Raw genomic sequence first — 15485 nt, 5'->3', positions numbered from 1 at the left:
TCATCAAATTGTGCTGCAGAGCTAACATTGCAGCTGCAGTGGATTATTATTTTTCTCCAACAGGTGGCTGTGCCACCAATGTCACTCAACGGGGATTTAGCTTCTTATCACATTGTACAGTGTGATGCTATCTTGTCCCATTAAAAAACCAAAAACACCTCCAGACATCAGACTTAATTAGAAACAAATTATACCATCCTGTTTTGTTTACTTGCCTTCCCCTGCAAGACATTCTCTGGCGTGCTTTGTAATCCTGCAGTTCCTTCTGCTGTGATGATGACACCTGGATTCTCTTCCTTCACCTCCCCTTGGCTTTGGTCTTGTGCTTTGATCTTGTCTTTCCCCCTTTCCACTTTGAAGAGTCTGTCAAAAAAGCTTAACTCTTTGGGCTTGGACAAAGCGGCATCCTCCTCCTCCTCTGCCTTCCCCGGTGCTGTGAGTTCAATTTCACTGAGAGATTCTTCCCTTAGGTTTTTATCTGAAGCTTCCTCTGTCGCAGCTGCAGCAGGAAGGTCCACATTCTCACTCAAGGCTTTGTTCGCTTGGGGTGCTTCTGAGCTGACATCAAGCTGAGCCGATCCAGCCGATGCATTTGCTGCTTTCTCTTCGGTACGTCCTGGTACAGGCCGTGAAAATGCAAAGACAAAACGAGATTTGGCAGCTGGTGGGGCCGCCTTGGCCTCCTTCCCAAGATTATTTCCACTGGCCTCAGAGCTGGAGCTGAGCTCCATTGTCTTCTGGGAAGAAACGGCCACATTATCCTGGACAACACTCACTCTTGCATCCACTACAAGTACAAACAAGAAAACAGCAATTATCCATCATGACAGGAAAGATGCACTATTAATCATAGCTGCCTGTGTATTTAATGGACTGATTGTAAACTGCAATGGCTAAACAAGCACAGTGTGTACGTGTCATTCTCGTTACAAAGTGTGAGCTTTGGCCTATCCGCTTACACATGGAATATGGGTTGCTGAAGCTCACTGTATTGTCATTGTTGACTATTTATGGCCCACACTTTGATGACACTGGAATGCTCCCTTAAACTATAGGGCAAGGGTGAGGAACTCTTCCTGGCCAGCTGGCCAGATCCTTATCTCCCTACCTCTGGAGAGCTAAATTGGAAAGGTGAGTGTCCTAGAAACAGCAGGTGATGCTGTGCTTTGAAGCCCCGACTGTTGGGACTTCAGAGTGCAACATGGAGGTTGTTTGAAAGCTCTTTTGCAAACAGCCCCATGCTGCACTTTGAATGTCCAAAACATGGGGCTGTTTGCAAAAGGGCTTTTAAGAGCCAGTGTGGTGTAGTGGTTAAGAGCGGTAGTCATGTAATCTGGGTAACCGGGTTCGCGTCTCCGCTCCTCCACATGCAGCTGCTGGGTGACCTTGGGCCAGTCACAGTCTCTCAGCCCCACTCACCTCACAGAGTGTTTGTTGTGGGGGAGGAAGGGAAAGGAGAATGTTAGCCGCTTTGAGACTCCTTAAAGGGAGTGAAAGGCGGGATATCAAATCCAAACTCTTCTCTTCTTCTTCTTAAATAGCCCAGAACTGTATTTTGGCTTTGTATGTTTGCTGACTGTAGGGGGACAGGTAGATACAGCCAATTGAGCAGGATAGAACTCCCCACTCACCAGCTGATGTGTTAAGCGTTCAAGCCTGCTAGATGCAGGGGTCTGCTTCACCAGCACATTCCCTGATGATGGCATAGAATGACAGGGTTAGAAGGATCCTACTGTTAATCATTTGCAGCAATTTGGATTTGTCAAAGGCTTTGTCTCTGCATGCCCTGTGTGGTAACGGGCACAATTATTATTTTGTTTTTAAAGACAAAAGTTACAAAAGTGTAGCTTCCCGCTTGTTATTCTTTGTTGAATCATTAGAAACTGAAACCACATAAGAAACTGCATGCTGGAGAATTCAAAAGCAGAGCATGCTTTGAGTTGAGTGTAGCTAGTTCCTGAAAATGTGGGGATGGAAATCTTTAGAAATCTGATAAGTATTTGCATTGTTGTGAGAAAGATGAGATTTCTAGAAGTAAAGGCAAGATTCCCCTTGCCAAAAACAGTGTAAAATTGTCCTCAAAGGGAAAGGGAAATTGTGAGGTTTCAAGGTACAGTTTCTGAGAATTAACAATGTGGAAATGCAACAAAACCTGTTCTTTTATTGCAGAATGAATAATCTAATTGTTAACTCCCGTCAAAGCACAATAGCTGAAGGAATTTTATTTGCTGTGACTATTCCAATGCTGCCTTTAAATCAGAGCCAGCCTTACCTTTGGCTATTCCCCTCCCTTGAATGGCAGAGCTGAGTGTGCCAACCAGCATATCATTAACCCCCTAAAGTAGCCTACTGCTAACCTGCATTCAACTGTCTTTTGCTCTAGAGCTTGGAACTGCCACTTCAGCAGCAGCATTCAGGTGGTGCAGGTGTGGCTGTGTTGCTCTCCTGACTTCCCAACACTGTGCATCGTGGACGCTTACAGGGAAGGAGGGTGGGTGGGTGGCAAGGCAGCAGGGAGCTTGGCAGGTACAGGCCTGGTGGCAGAGCGAATCTGATGCTCCTGCTACCAGGCCCACACTGTGCCGAACTCTCTGCTGCCTTGGCCCACCCACTCTCCTGGTTGGACTGTCAGGACAGCAACACAGCTACACCTACCCTGCTCTGCCAGCTGCTGCTGATCAGCAGTGGAGCAGACCATATTTCCTGGAGGCTCCATCCTTTCCTAGCACTTAGCCCGGGTCCTGATTTGAGGTGTTACATGTGCTTCACCCTCCTCCCAAGTAGCTCACATGCAGCTAGCTCGGTGTTCCTCAAACTTGGGTCTCCAACTGTTTTTGGACTACAACTCCCATCATCCCTAGCTAGCAGGACCAGTGGTCAGGGATAATGGGAATTGTGGTTCCAAAACAACTGGAGGCGCAAATTTAGGAAATCCTGAGCTAGCTGGACTTTCTTTCTTTTCTGCCCTTGTAAACCTGGGGGTGGGTGTTAAGGGAAGATCCAAGGGCCAGCCAAGAACCCAAGCAGTCCTGGGGCCAGATTGTTAAGGTCCTCAGGGCCGTTAGGGGTGCGGAGATCTGCTGAGGGATCACACTCTTTCTCCTCCTTCTCCATGGAGAGAGAGAGCCTTGATTCCAGGACTGGGTAGGGCTGAACCATGACTTCCTACCACTCTGTTGTCCTTAATGGCACCTTGTCCTTGGTCTGGGGCCATCCCTGCAATCCTCAAGCTCCCTTGAGTCACTGTTGTCCTATCCCTGAACCTCCTTAGAGAGGCTTTAATTTGAGAACTCTGGTTCTAGAGCAATGGATCCAAAAACCTGCCATAAGCTCTCATTAATCAGCATGTACAAGGCAGCAGGATCTAGCCTGAAAATGGTGTCCTTTCACTCACGCAAGTGAAATCAAGCACAAAGATAAAAGCATGTCACGGTCGATTGACATACCTTTGATTTCAGAAACTACACCAAGGCAAGACAGACATGAAAATCATTTCTAAATGCGTTTCTTAAACAGCTGTGGAAAGACATGAGCCGAGTGTACAAGACAAAGCAGGAAAATGGAAAGATCCCACTGCGATGGTGCCTTTGCAGCTGTGAACTAGTAAAGCATTATAGGAATGGGGCTTATTTCAGGATGTCTAGAACCATCAGCAAAATGGAAAAGAAAGTGATCGTGAGCAATATTCACATGATATTTAACAGTCACCACTTTCCATTTCAAGCTCTGTTGCACGAACATGTCTGCACAGCTTGTGACCCACCAAGGTTGAATTTCATCAAGTAGTACTTATGTTTGATGCATATTCTGCAGCTGGTCCAAACAATCCAGGATCAGCTAATAAACCCAGCTAATTAACTGCCCCACGAGAATCACAGATATTGGCTTTCCTCCCCATTCACATCTGTGTAGCAGAATCTAGGTAGAAATGCATCTTCACTGAACACATACAGTTCCACCTCTAAGAGGCACCCGACTCACATCAGCCCCAGCCAGTATGATAAATGATGGGAGTTCACAACATCTGGAAGCTCCCAAGTTAGCCACCCCTGGTCTAGACATAGCTTTCAGCCTATTCATATGACCCAGCTTCTATTATAATAATGTGAACTGCCCTGAGAACCACGTATGAAGGGTGGTATACAAATTTAATAAATAATAAGGACAAGCTGGGTATTTTAACTGCAGAATCAGGCCATATAACAAAGCAGGTAGCCTCCACTGGGTCCACAGATGAAGAGGGCAACTTTTCAGGCACTGGAGCTCCACCAGAACACAGGAATAGCTTGGACACATTGACTATCTGGGTTGCTTTTGTTATTTTAGCAGATTGGTAAACTTACTGCCACCCATTTACTAAATATGCTGCTAAATACACACAAGCCAGGGTGCTATGAAGTCTGGGAAAGTATCAACAAGATGAAAGATACAGAGAAAGAATCAGAAATTGTAAATTTGATGGTGCTGCAAGATGTCTTTGTTTCTCTATAGTTTCCTTTGGCATCACTAGGATACATTCATAGAATCATAGAATCATAGAGTTGGAAGAGACCACAAGGGCCATCGAGTCCAACCCCCTGCCAAGCAGGAAACACCATCAGAGCACTCCTGACATATGGTTGTCAAGCCTCTGCTTAAAGACCTCCAAAGAAGGAGATTCCACCACACTCCTTGGCAGCATTGTTCTTTAGCACTTTATGATGGGCACTTAATTTATGAATACTTCATTCTCTTGCTCATGAGGAGGATCTAGAAAGCTTCGCTGGAGCTTGGCCACTTATTGACCTTGATCTCCAAATGGTATAAATGTGTACGGAGTAATTGTGAGCTGGGACTGGTTATGTTTGCTCCATATAATTTCCCTTTGCATGGTGTGGGGAGTGGGAGTAAGAGTGAGACATCATCTTTCTTACCCACCAACTCACCCATCTGATGCCCCTGCCCTACCCTGCAGAGGAGGCTTCCTGGGAGCCTCATGGAAAACACTTTGAGGTTCCTAAAGACCTCAGTATAGAAGCTATCAATATCTATTTATAGACACATGCTACACCTTAACTTTCTCAGCAGGGTTCTTGTTGTTTGACTCTTAACCAGCACCTGTTTTTAGTTTGTAAGTAGCTTAACAGAGTAATGCAACATTTCTTGAAATTCAAGATCCAGCACATTTCAGATTATCTTGCAATGATTTATGGTTTCTTAAATTATGCATGCCAGTGCAGTAAACAAGTGCCAGTTTTTCAGAAAGACCAGGCTTGTTTTTTGAGTGAAAGGGCTTAACTTATTTGCCCTGGCAGAAAGGGTTATTAATCCATGGCATTTAGGCCAATTAGGGCTTTGACTACACAGTTGTGCCTTCAGCCATGACTACATGTTAAGAGGCATATAGATGGCTTCATGCACCTTGAAACAAAGGTGCAACTCCAAATATCACACCACTGCCTTTGAGAAAGGGAGAGCAGAACTCCCCCCCCCCCACACACTTTTGTTTGTGGGCAAGGCTAGATACAAACCTGGATAAAGCGTGATTGCTATATTGCTGACATTTTTTACTTTTAGCATATAGGGCAGGTGTGTAAAAATACTTCCTGTGCTATGATGGTAAATAACAGGAAGGCCTTGAGAGATGCACAGTTTTGAATGCCGTGTGGGACCCAACAACTTGGAAGCAACTATCCACATAAGCAAAGTTTCTTGTTGAGAATGGGGTTCAGCTAAAATTTGATGCGTCAGAATGATGTGTGCTGGATGTGGCACCATAAGACAGACAGCAAACAGCTGCAAAAACATGCTGCCTAATGAAAGAAATGCTTCTGATTTAATACAGACATGGGGCAGAGGGAAGTACGTGCTTATCTTTTTAATCAAGATCTCCATTAAAACAAACGTTACCATCTTCAGAGAAGCTTTATGTGAACAGCTGCACTTGTTCAGGTTGTTACACAAAACAAGTTAAATGCCACCAAGCCTGCACACCTGTTGTCTATATTCTGACAATTGCTTGACATCCCCTCCTGTTTTGTTTTTGCTTTTTGCTTTTTTGCTTTTCCTGTTTTATAGTCCCAGCAGAAAACAAAAACAGGAGGCTGGGCTGTGTTGGGCTGTTTCTGCTTGTTGTGCTACACAACTGGGGTGACCAAACTTTTTGGGCCCATGGGCACATTTGGATTTTTGAGTGAGTGCTGTGCACTCAGTAGGATTCAGTCAGATTCAGTAAAATTAATCTGAGCTTTGAAGAAGAGAAGAAGAGAAGAGTTTTGGATTTGGGATCCCACTTTATCACTACCCGAAGGAGTCTCAAAGCGGCTAACATTCTCCTTTCCCTTCCTCCCCCACAACAAACACTCTGTGAGGTGAGTGGGGCTGAGAGACTTCAGAGAAGTGTGACTGGCCCAAGGTCACCCAGCAGGTGCATGTGGAGGAGCGGAGACGCGAACCCGGTTCCCCAGATTATGAGTCCGCCGCTCTTAACCACTACACCACACTGAAAAGCACATAGAGTAAAATGGAAAGTGAGAAAGAACAACACCCTTCTGATTTCCTTCTTCATTTCTCTCCAAGGGTGGGGGGCGGGCGGGAGAGTATAGGCATTGTCATCAGAACATAAGGAGAGCCCTGCAGGATCAGTTCAATAGCCCATCTAGTCCAGCATCCTGTTCTCAAAGTGGCCACCCAGATGTCCGCAGGAAACCCATGAGCAAGACTCATGGGTTACAAGTTGGGGGAGACTCCCACTGTCCTTGAGTGTGCATACACACAAGACAGGCAGACATAAGCGCGGGCAAATGTCAATCCTCTTTTGCAGAGAGCATAGTCTGGCAGACAAGCCAACTTCTGAATGAGTCAGAGAAAGAAGTCAAATACCATTAATCACTCTGAGTTAACACCCACAACTTATATATGATATTGACATATCTGCTTTTTGTGCTGCGCCTGAACCTCCACCTATGTACTGTACACAGAGAAGAGTCAAGTGACCAATAAATAAATCAAATATAAGCAGGGCTATGGAGAATAGGGTTCATTTGTAGATTGGTGCCATCAGATTATGGACAGCCATTTTGAAACAATCCCCTGGAGGTCTGCTTGTGGGAATGTTATGCAGAAATTAGTCCACACAAATTTGTCTGTTCATGAGATCCAGTAGTAATCTCGTAACCTGTTCACAGACACACCCAGGAAGCTCTGCAGTCCCCATCCCAATTGTTACATTGGAAGATTGCCTTAAAGCCCACAGCAAAAAGCATCCAAACCCTTTATAGGCTAGGAGATTGGAAGAATTCAAACTTTGCCTTGCTTTTCTATTACACAGTTTCAAAGGAAAACAAAACCAGCTAGGCCAGACCCCTCCTTTCTGGTCTACTGGCAATGATCAACTTTCCCTCAAGTTAAGTCCAACTTTATGTTTTACAACACGTCCCTCTCTCTTCCCCTATCACTTTTCCTGATGATTTCAAATTTTAGACTAAAGTTGCACTCATTTTGGGAAGTGAGTCATTACAGACCCCAAGTGAAATCACTTGATCACATTAAGGGCCAGCTGCATTAATATTCACTGCATGACACAAATGCAGCTCTCTGTTTTGCAAATAGATTTCCATACCTTGATCCTAAACACACACTTTCATAAATGCAGCAAACTAGCCATGCAGAAGCCACACAGCTCGTACTAAGCAGGCAGGTGTTTCCTCAGGGGTGTGATAAATGATGTGGTTTTGTCTTACATGGTTTTATCTCATGCATGTTTTATAAAAGCTTCCTGGCTTGTCATTGTTTCTGGCTCCCAGCCTTTGCCTATAATATACTATAGCATATAGTATGGACTGTATACCAATATGATTAATGTCTGCTTAATTTGTATGATTTACATACGTCTCCTGTGAAAAGGAATGCCAGAGAGAAATGCCAAAGAGATCATATCTTTTATTGGTCTGAACTGCAATCAGTATAGGAAGAGGCAAACCGATGAATGACACAGAATAAAAAGTATTTTGTTTCTAGACAATGATCTAAGTGAAATAACTAAGAAACACCCATTGTCCCCATATATGTCCAAGAACAAGGGCTGGATTATATGTAGCAATCACGTAGAGCTGTCCTGAACCCTCTATCCATTGCAGCTAGCAAAGAGTTTGAACACCTAGATTAGCAGAGGTTGACCCACTAATATGCATCACAAAGGCACATTCTCATATCAGATTACATAACAACTGTCCCCTGAAATCTTGGACATTTTCATACCCAGGAAGTAAACATTTGCATAAATGTTTGCGAGTAGATTTCTCTTTGCACAGGGGGCTTGTTTAAATCAGCTGGAGTTGGAGGGCCCACCCAGAAATGGGCATGACAGCCTTTCCTTCTCTGAACATACCTGCATCACCATTTGCAGAAGGAACAGTCTGTATAGTCCCGATTGTGACAGGTCCATTCTTAAGGTTTTCAGGAGGTTCAGATGAAACCTAGAGCATCAGACTGAAGGTTAGTCATTGAAATTGCTTGGTCACAAACCCTTGCACAATTTTGAACACTGCAGTAATAAACCCTGACTCGGTTCAGAAGAGAGTGGTTCATTATTACCTTGGGCTTGTGCATTCCCTCTTTCCTCTCCCTGTTCCCATCATGCCCTTTACATCAGAACTGGGCAAACTATGTTTTGCTCAAACCAGTTTTCCAGGCTCAGGGTGTAACAACAAACCATGGCTTGCCATTAAACTAGAAGTCAGGGAAAGAATGGGAAAGTGCAAATAGAGGAAGGAAGAGGAAGGTAGCCTAAGATGTGCAAGCATGAAAGAATTCTGGGCACTAGAGTTCACCCCTCAATGAGCTACAATTCCTGGCAACGCTTAAAAAATTACAGTGGAACCTTGGTTCTCGAACAGCTTAGTTGACAAACAAATCAGCTCCCGAACACTGAAAACCCGGAAGTGTTCTGGTTTTCAAACGTTTTTTGGAAGCCGAACAACAGACACAGCTTCCGCTTGACTGCAGGAAGCTCCTGCAGCCAATCGGAAGCAGCACCTTGGTTTTCAAACGTTTTGAGAGTCAAACGGACTTCCGGAACGGATTACATTCGAGAACCAAGTTACCACTGTACAATGCCCAGAGTGCTTTGAGGGAAACAATGTGCTTCAAATGTGCTTTAAATGTTTAGTGTGTTTGCATCCTGGGAGGAGATGTGTGGGTGGAGGAGACTCAGCTATGGAATTCTTAAATTTACTTTTGTACTTGGATCACTCCCATTTGTATTTGGGTATTTCGACAAACAAATAGCATGGGACTTGATCCTTCTGAGCCACAAAGCTTTGTCTATCCCTGGCTGGTGTTCTATTTGCTTACCTAATCATCGTTTAGCTAGAGATCCACCCTGTCCACTGCTACCCTTCACAGTCCTTGCTTGATGTATCCCATCCCTACCATCATCCTGGAGCTTTTCCCTTACATGTGCCGTTTTTATAGGTAGAGGCATCCATCCAGGCATGCACATATCCCTGCAATTTCCCAACACAGTACAAAACACAAAAGCAACATTTAAATGCTGCATAGCTGGGTCTCCATCTCTTCCCAGTCTCTAAATACAGACTGCATTTCTTTCAGCCCAGCAAGTGTAGTGGAGGGCTGCCAGAGACACAGCTTGTGCCATGGGTAGGCAAACCAAGGCCCGGGGGCTGGATCCGGCCCAATTGCCTTCTCATGCTGGCCCATGGACGGTCCGGGAATCAGTGTGTTTTTACATGAATAGAATGTGCCCTTTTATTTAAAATGCATCTCTGGGTTATTTGTGGGGCCTGCCTGGTGTTTTTACATGAGTAGTGGGGCATAGGAATTCGTTCATATTTTTTCCCCAAAATATAGTCCAGCCCCCCACAAGGTCTGAGGGACAGTGGACCAGCCCCTGCTGAAAAAGTTTGCTGCTTGTGCATTTTCAATACAATTTGACCAGACGAAGCAGAACAAAGAAATCTACAGATTTTTACCTCTGAATATGCTGTTATGTGAACAGGTTCGTCGTCTTCAGGTTCCCTTTGCATGGACATTGTGTTTCCCATAGTGGACGCTGTGTTTGAGAAAATACAGAATTTAGGAAACATGGGGCTGACTGAGCAGCCTTTAGCCACACTTCAGAGCAGGGATGTATTCGCAGGACCCTAAGGGGATGTGAGAGACACTAAACCGTAGTTTGTATTCTCACATACTCCACCACTTCTCTGAATCACTGAGAAGTTTCAGATGCATCTGTTTGCCCAGTTTTAAATTAGCTTTGGGAGGTGGTTACTGGAGGCTTAGTGGCATTAGGCAGTATTTACATGTATTAACAAATGTACTGGCAGAGCACAGGCGGAAGCACAGCTTAACTTACAAATACTCCACCGGACAGTGAAAGTCATAGAACCATAGGTTCATAGAATTGTAGGCCTGGAAGGGACCCAAAGGGGCATCTATTCTACCCCTGTGCAATCCACTGCACCCACATAGGACCTCTTGAGAGAGGCAGGCTGCACCTCAAGATGCAGAGCCCAAACTCAGCTCTGTCTCAGCACCTATTTCAAAATGTAGTCTTGCTCTTTTCACACACAGACACCTAGATCACATCATCCTTAGCTGGGGTGGGGAAGGTGTTGCCCTTCCCATTTGAAAAACTACAGATGCTTTATCAATAAGCAATTGTTCAACAATTTAGTCCCATGGAATCAACATCACATGAAAATCCCTAGCCTTAATCTGCAGTTCCCCTAACAATAAATGTCCCATTAAGGAAGTCTCCAGCAGTGCTTCTGACACCATTAACCCTGTCCTGTTCAAACCCAGATCTGTTGCTCATGTGGTAGAGACAAGGCATGACACCTCTGCCCTCCATCATGCAAATTATGTTCACAACATGAGGAATAAGGAGAGTCCTGGTGAAGCAGACCAAATGCTCATCTTGTCCAGCATCCTGTTCTCACAGGGACTAACCAGATGCCTATGAGAAGCCTGTGAGCAGGACTAGAGCCAGGTAAAATCCCTTGAGGATGTGCAGAGCAGGGGTGGTATGGGCATGTGGCCTGGAAAGCCCCAATAGCTGGACAGAGGACAGGAGGGCTGAGGTCTCTCACTCCTAACGTACAGCATGTATTTTACCAATGGCACAGAAAGCTGCCTTATGACATTGGTATGTCTAACTCAATACTGCCTACACTGACTGAACCTTTCCTAGCCTGACCCAGAAATTCCACAGACTGAACCTGACTTGTTGGAGCCTAGCTGTTGCAGCATTATGAAAATGCAAAGAAAGAAAGAAAGATAGCACCCAATAAATCAAATCAAACTACTAAAAATGAAGCGAACAAGAGAGACCTTGTGTGGTCCCTTAAAAGGTGCAATGAAAGTGTCAAGCAGATCTCACTTGGAAGGGATTTTCTCAATAATTCAAAAAGTACCTGAAAGTCAGGCAGGAAAATTTAATACTCCACAGCAAACTGTTCCCCATTTTTATATTTTAATTTGCACTGCCTTTGCACATGATTGGGGCAGACCTACATGCAAAAGCATGAGTCTGCCACCATCAAGTATCATCCATTTTGATTAATTGATTGATTGACTGGACAAGTTTATTTATATGACGCTTTTCCACAGTGAACGGTGCTCAAAGGGGCTTACAGCAATCATTCAAATCATAAAAATACAGAGCATTGGAAATACAAATATACAAAATGCAGAACATGCCAGTAAATTCAAGAATGACAAAAATCAACAATTGGGCAAATGCAGAATAAATTCAATCCTGCAAAACAACAACAACAAAAAACCCCTACAACCAAGATCTAGGCTTAAGTACATAACATTACAAAGCGAACTAGAGTTAGTCAGCAGCCCAAAGTTTGCTTAGCAATGGACAACCCTGCATGATGTATACAATATCTAATACAATGTAAAAGGCAGGAAGTTTTGTCACCAAATTCAGGAATATGAAGTTTGGATCATGAGCCTAGAAGCCTTAGGTGCCAACCTGCCTATGGCAAAAGACACGGGTGGGGAAAAATGTGGAACATGTGAAATATGTCAGACACGTGACTTATTGCTAAGCAAATATCCGGCTGCACAGCCAGCAGTGGCACTCAGTAGACGGATGCTACTGCCTGTGTACACACCCGAGGGGAAAGAAGGGTTGGCAACCTGTAGAAACACTCATTTGGCATTTCTACAATTGTCTTGCTGGTCCCAAGAAATGTGTGCCAAGTGGTGCCCACCACAAATCTGAAGGGCAAAGTTTTCTATCTGTCTCTACTCTGCGTTGAAAGCAATTTCCCTGCTTCAGAGCCGACCGCTAAGGGAAGGGACTGGGATTAGTCACTCGGAGTAAACAAGAACCACCCTTGAACAATTCAAACAGGCACCCAGCTGAGCTCACGTCCTATTTGAAGCCTCTGCGATTTCTGCTTGGCCTCGAAGGCAAGCCTCCAGATTGCTCATTCCCTGTGCTGAATTCTCCTAACAGGGGAAACTCACACATTGGACTCCACAGGCAAACAGGTCCTGGGAATTTTGAAAGGGGGGAAGTGGATCAGGGGAGGGTGATTTGGAGCAGGAAAACTACTGGCAGTGGAAAGGGTTAAGCAACCCCTCTTCACCTGCCACATCTCTAATCAAGCCTCCTTTTCTTCAGAAAAAGCAAGGATCAGGGCATGTTAATGTGATAATGTTCATTGCCCCTTCTTATCTCTGTTTCCTGCCTGCTTGTATGCAGGGTTTACTTGGGTGGCCAGTGTAATGTGCAAGTCAGAATACTGTGGGCACTTCCAAACTGTTGCTATTTTCAGATGGGATTCAATCATTACTGGCAAATTCAGGTTGCACAAAGATTTGGTGATCTCGCGCAACAGACCTGCCTCCCCCCAATCAGACTTTTTTTGATATATGAAAAATGATGGGGAATCACACTGTAAAGTGTGGACAACATTTATTCTCAGTAAGCAGGTAATCCGGGTGAAGGCTCAGTAAGCAGGTAATCCGGGAGTGCCATGTGTCATGAACATTGCTGCTGCAATGCTCTGGAATTTCCTGGCCTATTCACAACATTGCAAATTCATAGAGGTTGCAAGCAGGGTCAGTGCCAGGCAATTGCTGAAATGCCCTCTAGCAGAGTTCACCGTGCATCACTGGGGCCCAATGTCTGGCTTACCTCGCAGAGGCAGCACTTGGATGTAGGGAGTGAGGTGCCAATTTAATGCATAATGCATCTGATGCAGTGTTGCGCCATAACTTTGTGAGACATCAGATTGTTACCCAGTGCTGGTCATAGGGTCAGGCCTGATCTACCTAGGCAATGTGATCTGTCATTTTAATTTTCCACAATGCCCTGGGAGCAACACTACACCAGAGGTAGTAAATGGGCAAGTGGAGCCCTGGCAGCTGCCCAAGGCTTCTGGCTGCTGGTGCCACCCGTGGCTGCTAATATGAGCTGGAGGAGAGAAGAAAAAGGAAATTTGCACCCAGGTGCAACATGTGAATTGGTTCCAAACATGGCATACTTAACCAATGTATTTATATAATTCACGAGAATGCACTACATTCCTCCACAGAGCCCACCTTTCCCACAAAGCCCTCCAGTCCTTTTCAATGAAAGAAATCAAATCAAATCCGATTCAGGGTTGATTTGTGCATTACAATACACTGGCAAGAGGAGATGTGCAAAACCATTTGTGCAACCTCTGTCAACACTTCTGAGTGTCGTGCAAAGGGTGAAGTATGCAAGCTGCATTCTCTTGCCGACAGCATAATGCTCAAGTTGTGCAAACTCCACAAGTGTGAAAAGGTGTGTGTGAGGTTCTTATCCGTGTCTCATTATAAAGAGTGGAACATCTCGTAATTTGGACTCACTCCGTTTGAAATGTCTCTCTCTCTCTCAGCCTCAGTTTCCTTTTATAAAATGGGAATGATAGTAATCAACCTTAGAAGAGTGTTGTGAAAATGATTAAGAAAATGCTTTTTTAAAAACGATGACACCTTACACCAGCTAAGCTACACACCGTGTAAGTAAACAACTAGAGGAACAACTGCTGCCACTACTATTTTTCTTAACTGTCTTTAATGCTTTTTTCTTATTATTTTGCCATGACCTAACCTGGGACCTTCTGGTTAAGGGTGTGTAATAAATATAACTAAAACAACAATAACAAATAGTGATAATATAATACCACCATCACCTTTGGTAGTCATGTCCAAAATTCAGATGATAATGGACAGAAATACTCCAATGTATTGGCTGCATCATCACGTTAAAACTTACTATAGTATGTTTAGATGCAGAGACTATATCAAAATGAGAAGGAAGATATAGCTACAGTTCTATATAAGTCACTTCAAACTGTATACAGCTCTCCTGTTGTATTTTCATTTACCCCAACCTTCCACCAAGGGGCTCCAAGCAAGAAGCATAGTCCATTTTTTCCTTACAACAACCCTGCGAGGTAGATTAGCCTGGAGATAGGAACTGGGCAAAGTGATCTTCCATGCCTGAGCTGGGATCACATCAATATCCCACTGAGAAGCAGCTAGAGTGTTGGAACTGACTTGGGGAGTCCTAGGCTTGAATCTCAGTTCACAGAGTGACCCCTGAGCACATCGCCCTCCTAATCTGCCTCACAGGGTTGTTGTGAGAATGAAGTAGCCTGCCCTAAGCTAAAGCATTGCTGCTTTGGATCTTCTCCAACATTGCAAGGGACCCTTAAGCACATCTCTTGAGTTTTATCCACCTTCCTTCTGCGACCCTTAAGAAATCTGAGATTGCTTGTGCAGTTGAGCTGGCCTTATCCCCTATCAGAGATCTGATTTCAACAAGGGGGGAGGAATGATTCTACTCTAAGGCAGAAGCAAGAGGGAACAGCACACACACACACACACACACACACAGAGCCATGTTGACAGGCAAACAAAACAACACTGTTTTGCAGCTCCAGAAACTGGCAAAATCCCATAGGAAGGGCCAACCTTCAGCTTTCTTAATGCCTTGGGGCAGGGGAGAGAGGAGGAGGAGGAAATGCTCCAAGCCTGAAAGCTCTGAGAAGACCATAGCAACAAAAAAGAAAAGGACAGCTTACCTTGGATGCTTTTCCGCCAAGACCCTGGCACTGCTGCGTAGTTCTCTCGGAGCTGTTCAGGAAGAGGTGCTGCAGTTTACAAAAGTCCTTCCCAGAGGCCAACAGGTGCCTTGCTGTGCCTTGGGCAATCTTCCGTACCAAATAGCGCAAACACTGGGTTAGCCACATATGGAGAGGGTGGAGTCCCTGCTCAAGTATTTTTGCTTCCTGGCTTCCAGGGCCACCCAAACCTGTTCAGTTACAAGCGTCCTTTTCTGGAGTTGATGATGCCTCTTAACTCCGTGTGAGTAAATTAGCAGTCTGCACAGTCAAGTATCATGTACTCCTTGTACTCTGAATGCAACTTAAGGAGATGTTTTTGCAGAGGTAAATCACACCAAGTTCCTTTTTTAAAAAATATATTTTTTATTA

The 15485-nt window shown here is 44.6% G+C and overlaps 1 protein-coding gene across 7 annotated transcripts in view; it reads right to left on the bottom strand.

Moving 5' to 3' along the window:
* Positions 1–15244, bottom strand: part of BCAS1 (brain enriched myelin associated protein 1) — a 53508-nt gene extending 38264 nt beyond the window's left edge. For all 7 annotated transcript variants that reach the window (XM_083446902.1, XM_083446903.1, XM_083446908.1 and 4 more), the window contains exons 1-4: positions 15075–15244; positions 9972–10051; positions 8369–8456; positions 216–787 (exon numbers count right to left, since the gene is read on the bottom strand). In XM_083446902.1, the coding sequence (XP_083303028.1) occupies positions 216–787; positions 8369–8456; positions 9972–10043 (732 nt within the window). In that variant the 5' untranslated portion in view covers positions 10044–10051; positions 15075–15244. The remainder of the gene's footprint in view (positions 1–215; positions 788–8368; positions 8457–9971; positions 10052–15074) is intronic.
* Between the last annotated feature and the right edge of the window lie 241 nt (positions 15245–15485).

The sequence above is a fragment of the Podarcis tiliguerta genome, assembly GCF_965153285.1.
Source record: "Podarcis tiliguerta genome assembly, chromosome: 6".
Classification (NCBI taxonomy): Eukaryota; Metazoa; Chordata; class Lepidosauria; order Squamata; family Lacertidae; genus Podarcis; species Podarcis tiliguerta.
The sequence above is the reverse complement of the archived record's forward strand: the minus strand, read 5'-3'. Positions and strand labels throughout refer to the sequence as shown.